This window comes from Rhinopithecus roxellana, chromosome 5, assembly GCF_007565055.1.
Source record: "Rhinopithecus roxellana isolate Shanxi Qingling chromosome 5, ASM756505v1, whole genome shotgun sequence".
Lineage (NCBI taxonomy): Eukaryota > Metazoa > Chordata > Mammalia > Primates > Cercopithecidae > Rhinopithecus > Rhinopithecus roxellana.
Window position 1 is genome coordinate 88,873,756 of NC_044553.1, and position 13,827 is coordinate 88,887,582.

Here is a 13,827-nt window from a genome sequence, read left to right on the forward strand (position 1 = left end):
AATTCAGCTCTCTCAATGCTGTGCCTTCTAGAATACCAACCTGCACACACAGCCAGCACCCAAACAGCCCAGGAAATAGAAAGTGATCTCAGATTTTGTCACTGAAGAATACAGAAAATAGGCTTTTTTATTTTTTGGAATGGAGTCTCATTCTGTCGCCCAGGCTGCAGTGCAGTAGCATGATCTCGGTTCACTGCAACCTTTACCTCCCGGGTTCAAGCGATTCTCCTGCTTCAGCCTCCTGAGTAGGTGGAATTACAGGTGCCTGACACCACACCTGGCTAATTTTTGTATTTTTAATAGAGATGGGGTTTCACCATGTTGGCCAGGCTGGTCTAAAGCTCTGACCTTAGATGATTCACCTGCCTCGGACTCCCAAAGTGCTGGGATTATAGGCATGAGCCACTGCCCCCGGCCTAACAGGCTTTTTAAAAAAGGACCAATTCTGGACTTTTAAGTCCCATTTAGTCTGCCAATAACCTGATCTTCCACAAACAGGTCAAGCACAGAGTGATGAAAATTTGATTCTTAAAATAACTCTAGCAGAGCAAGGGACTTAAACACCCATATTTTGATAGAACATGACATCACAAGAAAGCAAACTTATCAAAATTTCATTTTTTAAAAAGATATTCCAGCAACAACTTCTAGGCTGACAATATGTCATGCAAACATCCTTAACAATACTGAAGTTATCACTACAGAACTCTGCTGTAATATTCTAGGTCAGGAAAAGCAAACTTTTTCTGTAAAAGGCCAGATCATAAATATTTTAGGCATTTATGGGCCATATAGTCTCTGTAGCAACTAGTCAGCTCTGCCCTTGTAGCATGAAAACTATAATAGACAATATGCAAATGAAAGGGCATGGCTGTGTTCCAACAAAATTTTATTAAAAATCAGTGATGGACAGTGCACCATAGTTTGCTGACTGATCTAAGTTATGAATGTTGATTCCTAGGAGAGTTACAAGACCAGATTTAATTCTTTCAGTCATTTATATTTACTAAACTAAACTTACTAAGGTAAAGAAAAGAAAAATGCATAATTTTGGCCGGGCGCGGTGGCTCAAGCCTGTAATCCCAGCACTTTGGGAGGCCAAGACGGGCGGATCACGAGGTCAGGAGATCAAGACCATCCTGGCTAACACAGTGAAACCCTGTCTCTACTAAAAAAAAAATACAAAAAACTAGCCGGGCGAGGTGGCGGGCGCCTGTAGTCCCAGCTACTCGGGAGGCTGAGGCTGGAGAATGGCGTAAACCCGGGAGGCAGAACTTGCAGTGAGCTGAGATCCGGCCACTGCACTCCAGCCCAGGCGACAGAGCGAGACTCCGTCTCAAAAAAAAAAAAAAAAAAAAAAAAGAAAAATGCATAATTTTAATAGACTATTTTATTTTTTATATTAAACTAACCAGAAAAATTCAATTAATCACAACAGCCAACTTCTAGATTATTGTGGTTCACTGATAGTAATTATGAAAAAACATCTACTACAAATTACTCTGACATATTACTAAAAAAGATCCCTATGTTGTCCTACTTTTTCTAGGTCTGAGGGAAAATAGGACAGTAATGAATGGCATAAAAATGACTGTGCTTAAGGGTGAGTTAGGCCAGGCGCGGTGGCTCAGGCCTGTAATCCCAGCACTTTGGGAGGCCACAGCAGGCAGATCACCCGACGTCAGGAGTTCAAGACCAGCCTGGCCAACATGGTAAAACTTCATCTCTACTAAAAAATACAAAAATTGGCCGGGCGTGGTGGCTCAAGCCTGTAATCCCAGCACTTTGGGAGGCCGAGGCAGGCAGATCACGAGGTCAGGAGATCGAGGCCATCCTGGCTAATACGGTGAAACCCCGTCTCTACTAAAAAATACAAAAAAACTAGCCGGGCGAGGTGGCCGGCACCTGTAGTCCCAGCTACTCGGGAGGCTGAGGCAGGAGAATGGCGTAAACCTGGGAGGCGGAGCTTGCAGTGAGCCGAGATCCGGCCACCGCACTCCAGCCTGGGCGACAGAGCGAGACTCCGTCTCAAAAAAAAAAAAAAATTAGCCGGACATGGTAGCACACGTCTACAGTCCCAGCTACTCAGGAGGCTGAGGCAGGAGAATCGCTTGAACCCAGGAGGCGGAGCTTGCAGTGAGCTGAGATTGCGCCACTGTACTCCAGCCTCGGGGACAGAATGAGACTCCGTCTCAAAAAAAAAAAAAAAAAAAAAAGAGTGAGGATGCAAACATTCTATAAGCTCACAGTAATCAGCTTATTTTTTTTTTTTAACCCTATAGCGAGTCTAAGTCCTTAGAAAAGACAAATATTGGCAATACCAGGAATGACTCAGGATTTTCTTTTTCTTGTTGGTGAAGTCTATCCAAATTCTCTTCTTCATGCGTAATAAGACCTTTTAAAGATTCCAGCCGGTCTCCAAAATCCTTAAACTGTGAGAGAACAAACTAGAACAAGAGAAATTTTCATTAGAAACTATTTTCATGTACATGCAAAACAGAAGTAAATACAGGCTTGGGAGGTGCTAAGAATTCAAGATGTGTTTGGCCAGGCATGGTGGCTCATGGCTGTAATCCCAGCACTTTGGGAGGCCGAGGTGGGAAGATCACTTGAGCTCAGGAGTTCAAGACCAGTCTGAGCAACATAGGCAGACCCCATCTCTGCAAAAAATAAAAAATTAGCTGGGCATAGTGGTGCGTGCCTGTGGTCGAGGCTGCAGTAAGCTGTAATTGTGCCACTGCACTCCAGCCTGGGTGACAGAATAAGACTCTGTCTCCCTGTCTCTAAATAAATAAATAAATAAATAAAATGCAACAAAATAAAATAAATTCCAGTTGTTTTTGACATCCAGAAGTTCACTATTATCTCAAGAATCATAAATAAATATTCAGAAGCCCCCTGATTTTTCACTCTGTGCCTTTGAGCCTTCCTAAATGGACAGATCACCTACCTGAGGGGACCACATAGAGGAGAGTCAGTGAGCACTCTGTTCTCTCAGTTCCACTAGTTAAATGTGGTTTTTTGTTTGTTTGTTTTCCTGCTGGTATTGAGACGTGATATTGGAGCTCCATGGCCTTCTGTGAAGCTTGTTGACAGCTCATGCACTAAAGGCTTTATAAAAAGTGAATGAAGGCTGAGAGCAGTGGCTCATGCCTATAATCCCAGCACTTTGGGAGGCCAAGGTGGGTAGATCACCTGAGGCCAGGAGTTCAAGACCAGCCTGGCCAATGTGGTGAAACCCCATCTCTACGAAAAATACAAAAATTAGCCAGCCGGGCATGGTGGTTCACGCCTGTAATCCCAGCACTTTGGGAGGCCAAGGCAGGCGGATGACGAGGTCAGGAGATCAAGACCATCCTGGCTAACACGGTGAAACCCTATCTCTACTAAAAATACAGAAAAATCAGCCGGGCATGGTGGTGGGTGCCTATAGTCCCAGCTACAGGGGAGGCTGAGGCAGGAGAATGGTGTGAACCCAGGAGGTGGAGTTTGCAGTGAGCCAAGATCGCACCACTTCACTCCAGCCTGGGTGACAGAGCGAGACTCCATCTCAAAAAAAAAAAAAAAAAAAAAAATTAGCCAGGCCTGGTTGTGGGTGACTGTAGTCCCAGCTACTGGGAGGCTGAGGCAGGAGAATCACTTGAACCCAGGAGGCGGAGGTTGCAGTCAGCCAAGATTATGCCACTGCACTCTATCCTGGGTGCCAGGTCAAGAGTCTGTCTCAAAAAAAAAAAAAAAGTGAATGAAGATATGAAGATATGACAAATCTTCGTGCTTTAAGCAGTCACTTCTACGACTCAAATTACTTGACTCAGAAATCCAAATAACTGTGAGATCTGAACAGTGTATGCAATATAATACATATATGACTTCTAGAACTAACATCTTCAATAATGAAGAAATGGTTGCTTAAGATCTGCCCATGTGATTGAAGCTAGAACCGTATATGTTTGGGAGCAGCCCGTAAAGCGCTATTGCTTCAAAAGGTACAAGGGATTGAGGATGGAATGCAAATGTCCAAGACTAAAACTTGAATGAAAAGAAAAGATGAACCTCAAATTCATTTGCTTTCACAAGCAGCATCTTTTCCAAATAAGCAGCCCTTTGAAGGGAGTGCAGGGGACCCGGGAGGAGCATGTGGGTGCTGGACTCTGTGGGCTGTGGGAGCCGATCCAAGACGCTGGAATTTTGGAGAAAGGCTTCTTTTGTCTTCCGCACATCATGCTGCAGCTCCTGCAGAAGAAAAAGCGATCACAAACACCTCTTCCTCCTTTCAAACCACAATTTCCTATCAGCTGCTGCTCCACCAAAATCTAGGAGAATATTTGCCCTGAAAATGTAGGCATGACCTTTTGTTATTATTATTTATTTTAAATAGCTGAAAAGGCTGGGCTTTCTTGAAATGATGTACATTACTGGCACTTTTCTGAAATGTGTCAGTTCAAAACTAAAAGTGACCACTGACTAATAGAGTTGAGGCTTCTAGCACATAGAAACTAGAGACAACCTGGGTACTCATGTGCTTTATATTTCAGTTGTCAAACAATTTAGTTATCTGCTTTCATGATGTTTCAAGAATCAATGCAACTCTGACTCCTACCTTAGACTTTCCGATATAAATGGATTCACGTGCAAAAACTATAGAATTTTATTAATTAGGCTGATTTTAAGGTTATTCTGGAAATACTGTGTATATACAATTTGTTTTTTTTTTAATTTTTAAATATCAGCTCAGGTAGAAGTTAATCAGACGTACAGAGTATATCTGTTGGATTCCCACCTAATTAAATTGGCTGCCACTTTTTGATTTGACCTATAGTAGCAGAAGATACAAAATGCATCAGTTCACCCAGTTCAGAACTAAATAGTATTAACTTTCTGAGCATTCATTAACAGTAATAGAAAAAACACCATAGAGGAAATTATGCAAGCTTTTAATATAGTCTGAAATTTACTATACCCACAGTAAAGGCCTAGCAACATGGCACCAAGTCCATGATTATCGCTAAAACAAGAGATACAACATGTATTATTCTTTCAGAGTCACACTCAGTTGAGACACTTGCTTTTACTTCAGACTTCATATGAAGCTTTTGCCTTAGAGATTTAACACTAGAGAGAAAGCACAGACATGGAACGAGGTGATATCGGGTACCCCTTATCCAGCTATTTGCTGCCGGGACGTCACCTCTGAGGTACCACCTGGTCCTCCCAGCCTTGCCTGTGTCCTACTTGGCCTGCTCACAGCATCTGTCCTGACTGACTTCTCTGTCCCTGTGGTCTGTCTGGTCCCCAGGTCATGGCCGTCCCTTACTGGCAACATCTGTTGGGCTGACTTGGCCTTGGTTTTCCAAATGGACTTTGTTCCCACCTTTATGTCCTGCAGGGCTGGGGGCAGGATCTCTGCCAGGTTGTTTCCAGACATGCTGATGTTTGCGAGCTGTTGAAACTTTGCTTCCTGCTGCTTCAGCCTTGCGGTAGCCTCGCCATGAGCATTGCTATAGGCCTTCCAGAGCTGGAGCAGACTCTGGGCCTTCTGCAACTGGTCTGCAACAGCTTGGTTCACCTGAGTCCACCTGTCAGTGCAATGTAAATAACATGACCCTCATTCTCTCCTTTACCTTGTAGCAAAAGTACAATGCACACACTCTACTGGTAAGTTATTAGCAGATGGATCATTAACCATTAACACTGTTAAATGGTTTTTAAAAATAGTGGCATCACCATCATAAAAACCATTATATAAAAAGAAATCCACATTAGGCTATTTACTTGACTTTGTAATATTGCACAAAAACTACAAAATTTATGATTGGCAACAAATACCTATGATGTTATGAATGTTTCACTCTATTTTTAAGGGAGGGGAGTGATGAAGGGAGCTCAAACTTTTTTTTTTTATAGAGACAGGGTGTTGATATGTTGCCCAGGATGGTCTCAAACTCTGCAGCTCAAGTAATCCTCCCACCTCAAGCAGTCCTCCTGCCTCAGCCTCCCAAAGTGTTGGGATTATAGGTGTGAGCCATGGTGCCTTGCCTATGAATGTCTCTTTGGCAAAGATGGAGAAAACACTGAACTGTATGCCTGATAAAATGTCTCCACATGAAGAGGCTCCCAGTTTATAGAGATATGCTATCTTTAACATTGTATTTACGTCAAATAAAAATTATTTTCTGTTTACACGAATGTTCCTTACATGGAAGTGGAAATAAAGGAAATTGTTTTATTATTCCATATACCGACTGTAGTATCTTGTCTTTCTTTCCTACTTTTTTTTTTTTTCCTGAAACAGGGTCTTACTCTGTTGCCCAGGCTGGAGTGCAGTGGTACAGTCTCAGCTCACTGTAGCCTTGACCTCCTGGGCTTAAGCAATCCTCCCATCTCAGCCCCCACAGGTAGCTAGGACTACAGGTACATGCCACCATGCCTGGCTAATTTTTGTATTTTTTTTGTAGAGATGGGGTTTCACCATGTTACCCAGGCTGGTCTTGAACTCCTGGACTCAAGTGATCTGCCCACGTCGGCCTCCCAAAGTGCTGGGATTACAGGCATGAGTCACTGTGCCTGGCCCATTTAACTTTTAAAAAATATTTTCCCCAAGTTATTAATAAAAGAAAATAAGTAAACTTCATTTTAAATGGCTGTAGAAATGGTTTGCGGGTTTTTCCCCTTTGTTTCCTTAGTTTAATTGCTAAATTCCTTAGTTTAATTCCTGTTTAGTATGGATAGTTAAGATATTTATAATTTTTGCTATTATAATGCTCAGATACAGTTTTGTTCAAAAGGCTTTTTTTCTGTATTTCAAGATATTAGTCTTAGACTAGATTTCTGAGAGAATTACAGAGTCAAAGAATATACAGATGTAAATATTTGTAAGGTTATGGGAATAAACGGTCAATCTGCTTTCTGAAAGCATTATATTTACATTCTAACATGAAATACATGAGAATGTTTGCTCCACAATATCCTCAACCCTGCTAACTGATTAAAGAATAAAAGGTGCTTTACTTTTATGCATTTCAAAAATCTCATCAGAACTCTTTTAAAATAAGATTTTCCCTAATTATAAATACAACATATATTCACTGTCAAAAAGCAAACAAAATCCCTCCAGATATTTCTTTCTTCTTATCTATCTATCCTTCCTACTTACCAATCCATGAGGAAGTTAAAATATGCTTGACATCTCATTTATCTAGAGGTAACTACTACCAGCATTTTGGTATTCTTTTCTTCAGTCTTCTTGCTATGCATGTTTTTCAATACGCCTTCCAACATATTCTTGTGCCAACAAATGAATGTGTATGTGCAGTGTAACAACTGAGTTCCTTTAGCAACAGACTGCCCTGCCATATGTTTTGAGGGTAGCCCTGATACTGTATGTGGAGTCAGATGCATTTGCATGTTCCTCTTAGTCTCTCTCCTCCCCTTCTTCCAATAAAGACTGGATCAAGAGCTAAGGGCACCACTGCAGGGTGTATAATTTGGTGTCCCTTGTTCATTATGTGTTCAAAGTTGATTTACAAGAGAGGCTGAAACTGCACAGAGGAATAATCAGGAAGGACACTTAAGATAGCATAATTCTTCATCCCTATTTCTAATCAATTGGTTGGAGGCCAACTTCTATATCCCACTCATCAAAATAAAAGCCCTGCAATTAACCAGGGCCACACTCCTTAAAGGGAGCTTTCATTCCCACCATAAGTAGTTCATCAAAGAATTCCTTCCAACCCCACAAAGGCCCTCCCCAATAGATATTCTAACACTCCCTTTCTTCCACCTTATAATGTTTCCAGTGATGTTTGAACATCCCCTGCAGGCTGCCCATCTGGCCCACCCCTTTGTCTGTTTCTGCCTCTGACTTTGGTGTTTCCAAGATCAAACTTGACATTTGGTCTATACCCTCTGTAAGTGAGTACACTGGGTTGTAATTAGGCCATTTCTAGACTAATTATACCAAACACGTGTACGAGGGATGTCATAGCCCTCATGACATAGAATCTTACATAGACTAGATCCATCAAAGCAGAAGAGACCAGAATAGGTTTTAGTCATCTCAGAGGAGGAAGAAGACTTTACAATCCCTATGCCCCCTCATTCTTCACAAGCCATTAAGAGGAAGATATCTATCATTCAAATTATATCTGAAAGCATACCTTTTATGAGTATTTTGGCATTTCTCTTCGATTATTTCAGCAACAGAGGGGCAGAGACCTTTGAGTTTGCCAATAACCTCCTGGAGTTTCTCCCAATTCCCTTCACGGCTCTCAGCTTCATCTTGCAGAGACTAAGAGACGCATACAAGAAATTTAAGTTTCAGAATGGCCTAGCGACTTCTAAAGAAGGCAGCAGCTTCTCAAGAAGGCAGCAGCTTCTCAACACTTGCTACTATGTAGCAATAACACTCAAATCTTACAGCTCTGATAAACTATTAGGAATGGGAAGAAAACAACGGAGAAGGCATTCTTCATTTGAGGCTGAACTTTTAAGTACTAAGTAATATTAAGTACTTAGCACTTAGGTCTACTATAAAAAAAAAAAAAAGTCCATGCAAAAACCAAAACCTTAAATTGTGAAATAACATGGACATGGAAAATAAAGATTTGACATTTTCAACTCAAAATTCAAACATTTTACAATGTTTTACTGATTTGGCTCATGTGACTTATTTTGGAATTTCTAGTTATTCTTTTGAAACTGCTATTTAACATGCTTTGTGCTTCTCTGTGGGAGGGCACAAACACAGTTATGCCCATTACTGTGCTTCCTCCCATTTGTAATTTCCTGCCAATAATGCACCGTGCCAAGCTCTGGTTAATTTACCTGAAGGTTCTCCACCTGGCATCTCAAGGCCTCCAATGATAACACCACAGGCTTGCTGTGTTCCATGCAGTACCAGAATCGGATTGTCATCATATTCACTTCATCATAGAGTTGATCATAAATCTTCCACTCCTGTAAAACCGACTGCATGGAGGTTTTGAGCTGATTGACCTAGACAAAAAGTGGAAACGTACTGATTTAGAAAATCACTAAGAAGACATGCTCTCCAATGAATCTACCATTGTGTCTAATTTCTTTTTTTTTTTTTTTTTTTTTTTTTGAGACGGAGTCTCGCTGTGTCGCCCAGGCTGGAGTGCAGTGGCCGGATCTCAGCTCACTGCAAGCTCCGCCTCCCGGGTTCACGCCATTCTCCTGCCTCAGCCTCCCGAGTAGCTGGGACTACAGGCGCCCGCCAGGTCGCCCGGCTAGTTTTTTGTATTTTTAGTAGAGACGGGGTTTCACCATGTTAGCCAGGATGGTCTTGATCTCCTGACCTCGTGATCCGCCCGTCTCGGCCTCCCAAAGTGCTGGGATTACAGGCTTGAGCCACCGCGCCCGGCCCTAATTTAGTTATTTCAATTTGAGAGTATTGAAGGATCATTAGTGATTAACTGAAGGTGGAAAGGGTAGGTCAATGCCTAAGAAAATATCAGAGAAGGCTGTTTTATAATGAGTGAATGAAAAAGAGCCCAAAGATCAGAAGGATCAGCACTGAAAGAGTTCAGACTAGGAAGAGACAGCCCAGGGAAAGAATACTGGGAGAGTATTAGAATTTATGAGTGCAAGGTTCAGTTATATTCTATTAGCTTTCTGACCTTACGTAACTTATTGAACCCTAGAGTCAGTTTCCTCATCCACAAAACAGAGATAATAATTGAAAACACAAATAAAATAGTGTCTGTGAAAATGCTCTGACAACAGCACAACATTATAATTGTAAGATGGTACCTGGCACTTAAGTCTGATTATTACTATACAGCAAGCACCAGTTGGAGAGGAATATGCTCTACCCAAACAATAGGCAAGTGCCAAAGCAGGAGGCAACGCAATGGTGAGTGTACTTTGTCCACTGCTATGTTCTGATAACCATGAAAAAAGTCCAAGCATTTTGTTGCATATAGAAAAAGATCTCAGATACAATAAAGAATATGTAAAGAAAACTTAAAACTCAACGATAAAAAGACAGATAAACCAACGAAAAATTGGGCAAAGGATGTGACTAAACATTTCTCCAAAGAACATATACAAATGGTCAATAAACACATGAAAAGATACTCAACATCCACAGTCATTAGGGAAACCTAAATCAAAACCGCAATGAGATATTATTTCACATCCACTTTGATGGCCATAATCAAAAAGTCAGATAATAATGTGTTGGTGACGATGTGGAAAAACTGGAATTCTTATACATTGTTGGTGGGAATGTAAAATGGTATAGTCACTGTGGAAAACAGCTAGATAGTTCCTCAAAAAATTACATAGAGTTGCCATATGACCTAACAATTGTACTCTTAGATATATACACAAGAGAATTAAAAGCATATGTTCACATAAAAACCTGATACAAATGTTCATAGCAGCATGACTCATGAGAGCCTAAAAATGGAAACAACCCATATGTTCTTCAACTGATGAAGAGATAAACTAAATCTGGTATATCCATACAATGGAAAATTAGTCAGCCATAAAAAGAAATGAAGTACTATAAGTACTACAACTCTGATGATCTTGAAAACATTATGCTTAGTGAACGAAGCCAGATCCAAAAGGCTATGTAGCATATGATTCTATTTATATAAAATGTCCAGAATAGGTAAATCCATAAGAAGGTGGACTAGCAGATGCCAGGGACTGGAGAAGGGGAAAAGTGGGGAGTGACTGCCAAAGGGTATGGAGGTTTCTTTTTGAGGTAATGAAAATGTTCTGTAATGAGATAGTGGTGATGGCTGCGTATCCCTGTGCATATACTAACCACCACTGAACTGTACCTTAGAAGGTGAATTTTATGGTATGTGAATTATATCTCAATTTGTAATAAGGATCTGGGTTGAAATGGAATGTGATCACTATAGTGGCTCAACAGGCCATCTTTTTTTTTTTTGAGACGGAGTCTTGCTCTGTCGCCCAGGCTGGAGTGCAGTGGCCGGATCTCAGTTCACTGCAAGCTCCGCCTCCCGGGTTTACGCCATTCTCCTGCCTCAGCCTCCCAAGTAGCTAGGACTACAGGCGCCCGCCTCGCCGCCCGGCTAGTTTTTTGTATTTTTTAATAGAGACGGGGTTTCACCGTATTAGCCAGGATGGTCTCGATCTCCTGACCTTGTGATCCGCCCGTCTCGGCCTCCCAAAGTGCTGGGATTACAGGTTTGAGCCACCGCACCCGGCCTCAACAGGCCATCTTTACGGGTAGTGTGATGTGAACTTTGGGTACAATCACACGGCTCTGCACTCAGACCCTGTTTTCTGCTTACAACTACAGGGAAAACTGGCACATCCACGGTGACAGGGAGGCTCCTCAATCTCTGGCCCAAACAGGGCTGGATAAAAACAAATGCGGATGCTAAAATTTGAGTTTCATGTTGGCAACTATGTGGGCCAAATGTCTTTATAAGGGCAGGATGGCTCAGAAAAAGAAACCAAGTTATTTAGTTAAGAAAATAAAGAAGAAGGCCAGGTGTGGTGGCTCACACCTGTAATCCCAGCACTTTGGGAGGCCGAGGTGGGTGGATCACCTGAGGTCAGGAGTTCAAGAACAGCCTGGCCAACATGGTGAAACCCTGTCTCTACTAATAATACAAAAATTAGCCAGGCGTGGTGGCACACACTTGTAATCCCAGCTACTCGGGAGGCTGAGGCAGGAGAATCTTTTGCACCTGGGAGGCGGAAGTTGCAGTGAGCTGAGATCGTGCTACTGCCCTCCAGCCTGGGCAACAAGAGCGAAACTCTGTCTCCAGAAAAAAAAAAAAAAAGAAAGAAAAAAGAAAATAAAGAGGAAAGGCAAGGAAATAATTCCTCATCGATGTATATTTTTTTGCCAAAAACGATCTCAGATCTATCTGGGTGGCAGGGATAATTCTAGCACAAAGTACCACATCATCCCAGAGCCCACAGGTACATATCACCACAAGAACTGTCATGGCTCCTGCTGCACGAGGCCTTTGCAGCTTCCACAGATAAAGGTGGTGGAACTTCTGGCACCTTGAAGGCCTTCTGGCCTTATAATAAAGCTTCATGGAAAAGACATAGTAGACATGATTTGAGGGAAAGGGTAAGAAAATCATCAAGTAATTTTCTTTCATCATTCACTACACTAAAAACAAGCAGGAGGAGTATTTTCAAAATGTTCAAACTGGGGTCATCAGTAGGGCAGCATTTATTGAGCACGGCATAGGTATCAGTATTAAGATAGAAATAAATGAGTAGGTGTTGTCCCCATTTTACAGACCAGAAAATTGAGGCTTAGAGATGTTAAGTAACCTGACTGAAGATCCAGATCAAAAATGGTGCCGCCAGGATCCTTATTTAGGCAGAAACTGCAAAGCCCTTGCTCTTAAACACTAGGCTATATTGACTCTTGTTTACCCCTGGGCTCAAGTAATCCTCCCATCTCGGACTCCCGAATAGCTGTGATTACAGGTGCATACCACCACACCCGGCTAACTTTGTTTACTTTTGTAGAGACGGGGTCTTACTCTGTTGCACAGGCTGTTCCTGAACTCCTGGTCTCAAGCGATCCTCCTACCTTGGCCTCCCAAAGTGCTGAGATTACAGGTGTTAGCCACTGGGCCAGGCCTACATTGACTCTTGACAGCTTATAGATGGATGATCTGTGCCTCACGCCTTCTGCTTTTTTTTTTTTTTTTTTACTTTATTGAGATATAATTCATGTACCATACAATTCATCTATTTAAAATGTGTAATCTCCACAATCAATTTCAGAACACTTTCATGACTGAAAAGAAACTGCATACCTGTTAGCAGTCACTCCTCATTCTCCCCCAGCCACTAATCTGCCTTCTGTCTTTTTAGATTTGTCCATTCTGGATATTCCATGTAAACAGAATCAAACAATATGTGATCTTTTGTGACTGGCTTCTTTCACTTACCACAATGTTTCCAAGATCATCAGTATTATAGTATATATCAGTACTACTTCATTCCTTTTGTATGGATAGACCACATTTTCTTTATATATTAATTAATAGATGGACATTTGGGTTGTTTACACTTTCTGGCTATCATGACTCATGCTATGAATATTCACGTATAAGTTTTTGGTGTGGACATGTTTTCATTTATCTTGGGCTATCTATGGAGGAGTGGAATTGCTAAGTTGCATGGTAACTTTACGTTTAACCATTTGAGGAACGGCCAGACTCTTTTCCAACTCCATGGAACCCTGCCAGCTGTTTGTGAGGGTTACAATGTCTCCACATCCACATTAACACTTCTTACTATCTGTCTTTTTGTTATAGCTATCCTAGTGGGTGGGAAGTGGTATTTCTCTGTGGCGTTGATTTTCATTTCCTTGATGGTCAATGACACTGAACATCTTTTCAATGTGCTTTTTGGCCATTTGTATTATCTTCTTTACAGAAATGTCTATTCAGATCATTTGTCTTTGTTTTTTTTTTTTTTTGGAGACAGGGTCTCCCTGTGTTGCCCAGGCTAGAGTGCAGTGGTGCGGTCTAGCCTCATTACTCTCTCTGCCTCCCAGGCACAGGTGATCCTCCTGCCTCAGCCTCCTAAGTAGCTGGCACTACAGGCACTCACCACCACACCTAGCTGATTTTTTCTATTTTTGGTAGAGACAGGGTTTTGCCATGTTGGTCAGACTGGTCTTAAACTGCTGAGTTCAAGCAATCCGTCCACCTCAGCCTCCCACAGTGCTGGGATTACAGGCCTGAGCTACTGAGCCTGGCTTGTATCCAATTTTTTCATTTGGTCATTTTTCCTTTTATTATCAAGTTGTAATAAATCTTCATATATTCTAGGTTTAAGTCC

The 13,827-nt window shown here is 41.7% G+C and overlaps 1 protein-coding gene across 14 annotated transcripts in view; it reads right to left on the reverse strand.

Annotated features, from left to right (window-relative positions):
- Positions 1-13,827, reverse strand: part of SYNE2 (spectrin repeat containing nuclear envelope protein 2) — a 392,481-nt gene that overhangs the window by 59,926 nt on the left and 318,728 nt on the right. For all 14 annotated transcript variants that reach the window (XM_030929921.1, XM_030929916.1, XM_030929913.1 and 11 more), the window contains 5 exons: positions 8,824-8,994; positions 8,157-8,287; positions 5,372-5,576; positions 4,054-4,233; positions 2,322-2,447 (listed from right to left, as the gene is read on the reverse strand). In XM_030929921.1, coding sequence (XP_030785781.1) covers positions 2,322-2,447; positions 4,054-4,233; positions 5,372-5,576; positions 8,157-8,287; positions 8,824-8,994 — 813 coding nt within the window. The remainder of the gene's footprint in view (positions 1-2,321; positions 2,448-4,053; positions 4,234-5,371; positions 5,577-8,156; positions 8,288-8,823; positions 8,995-13,827) is intronic.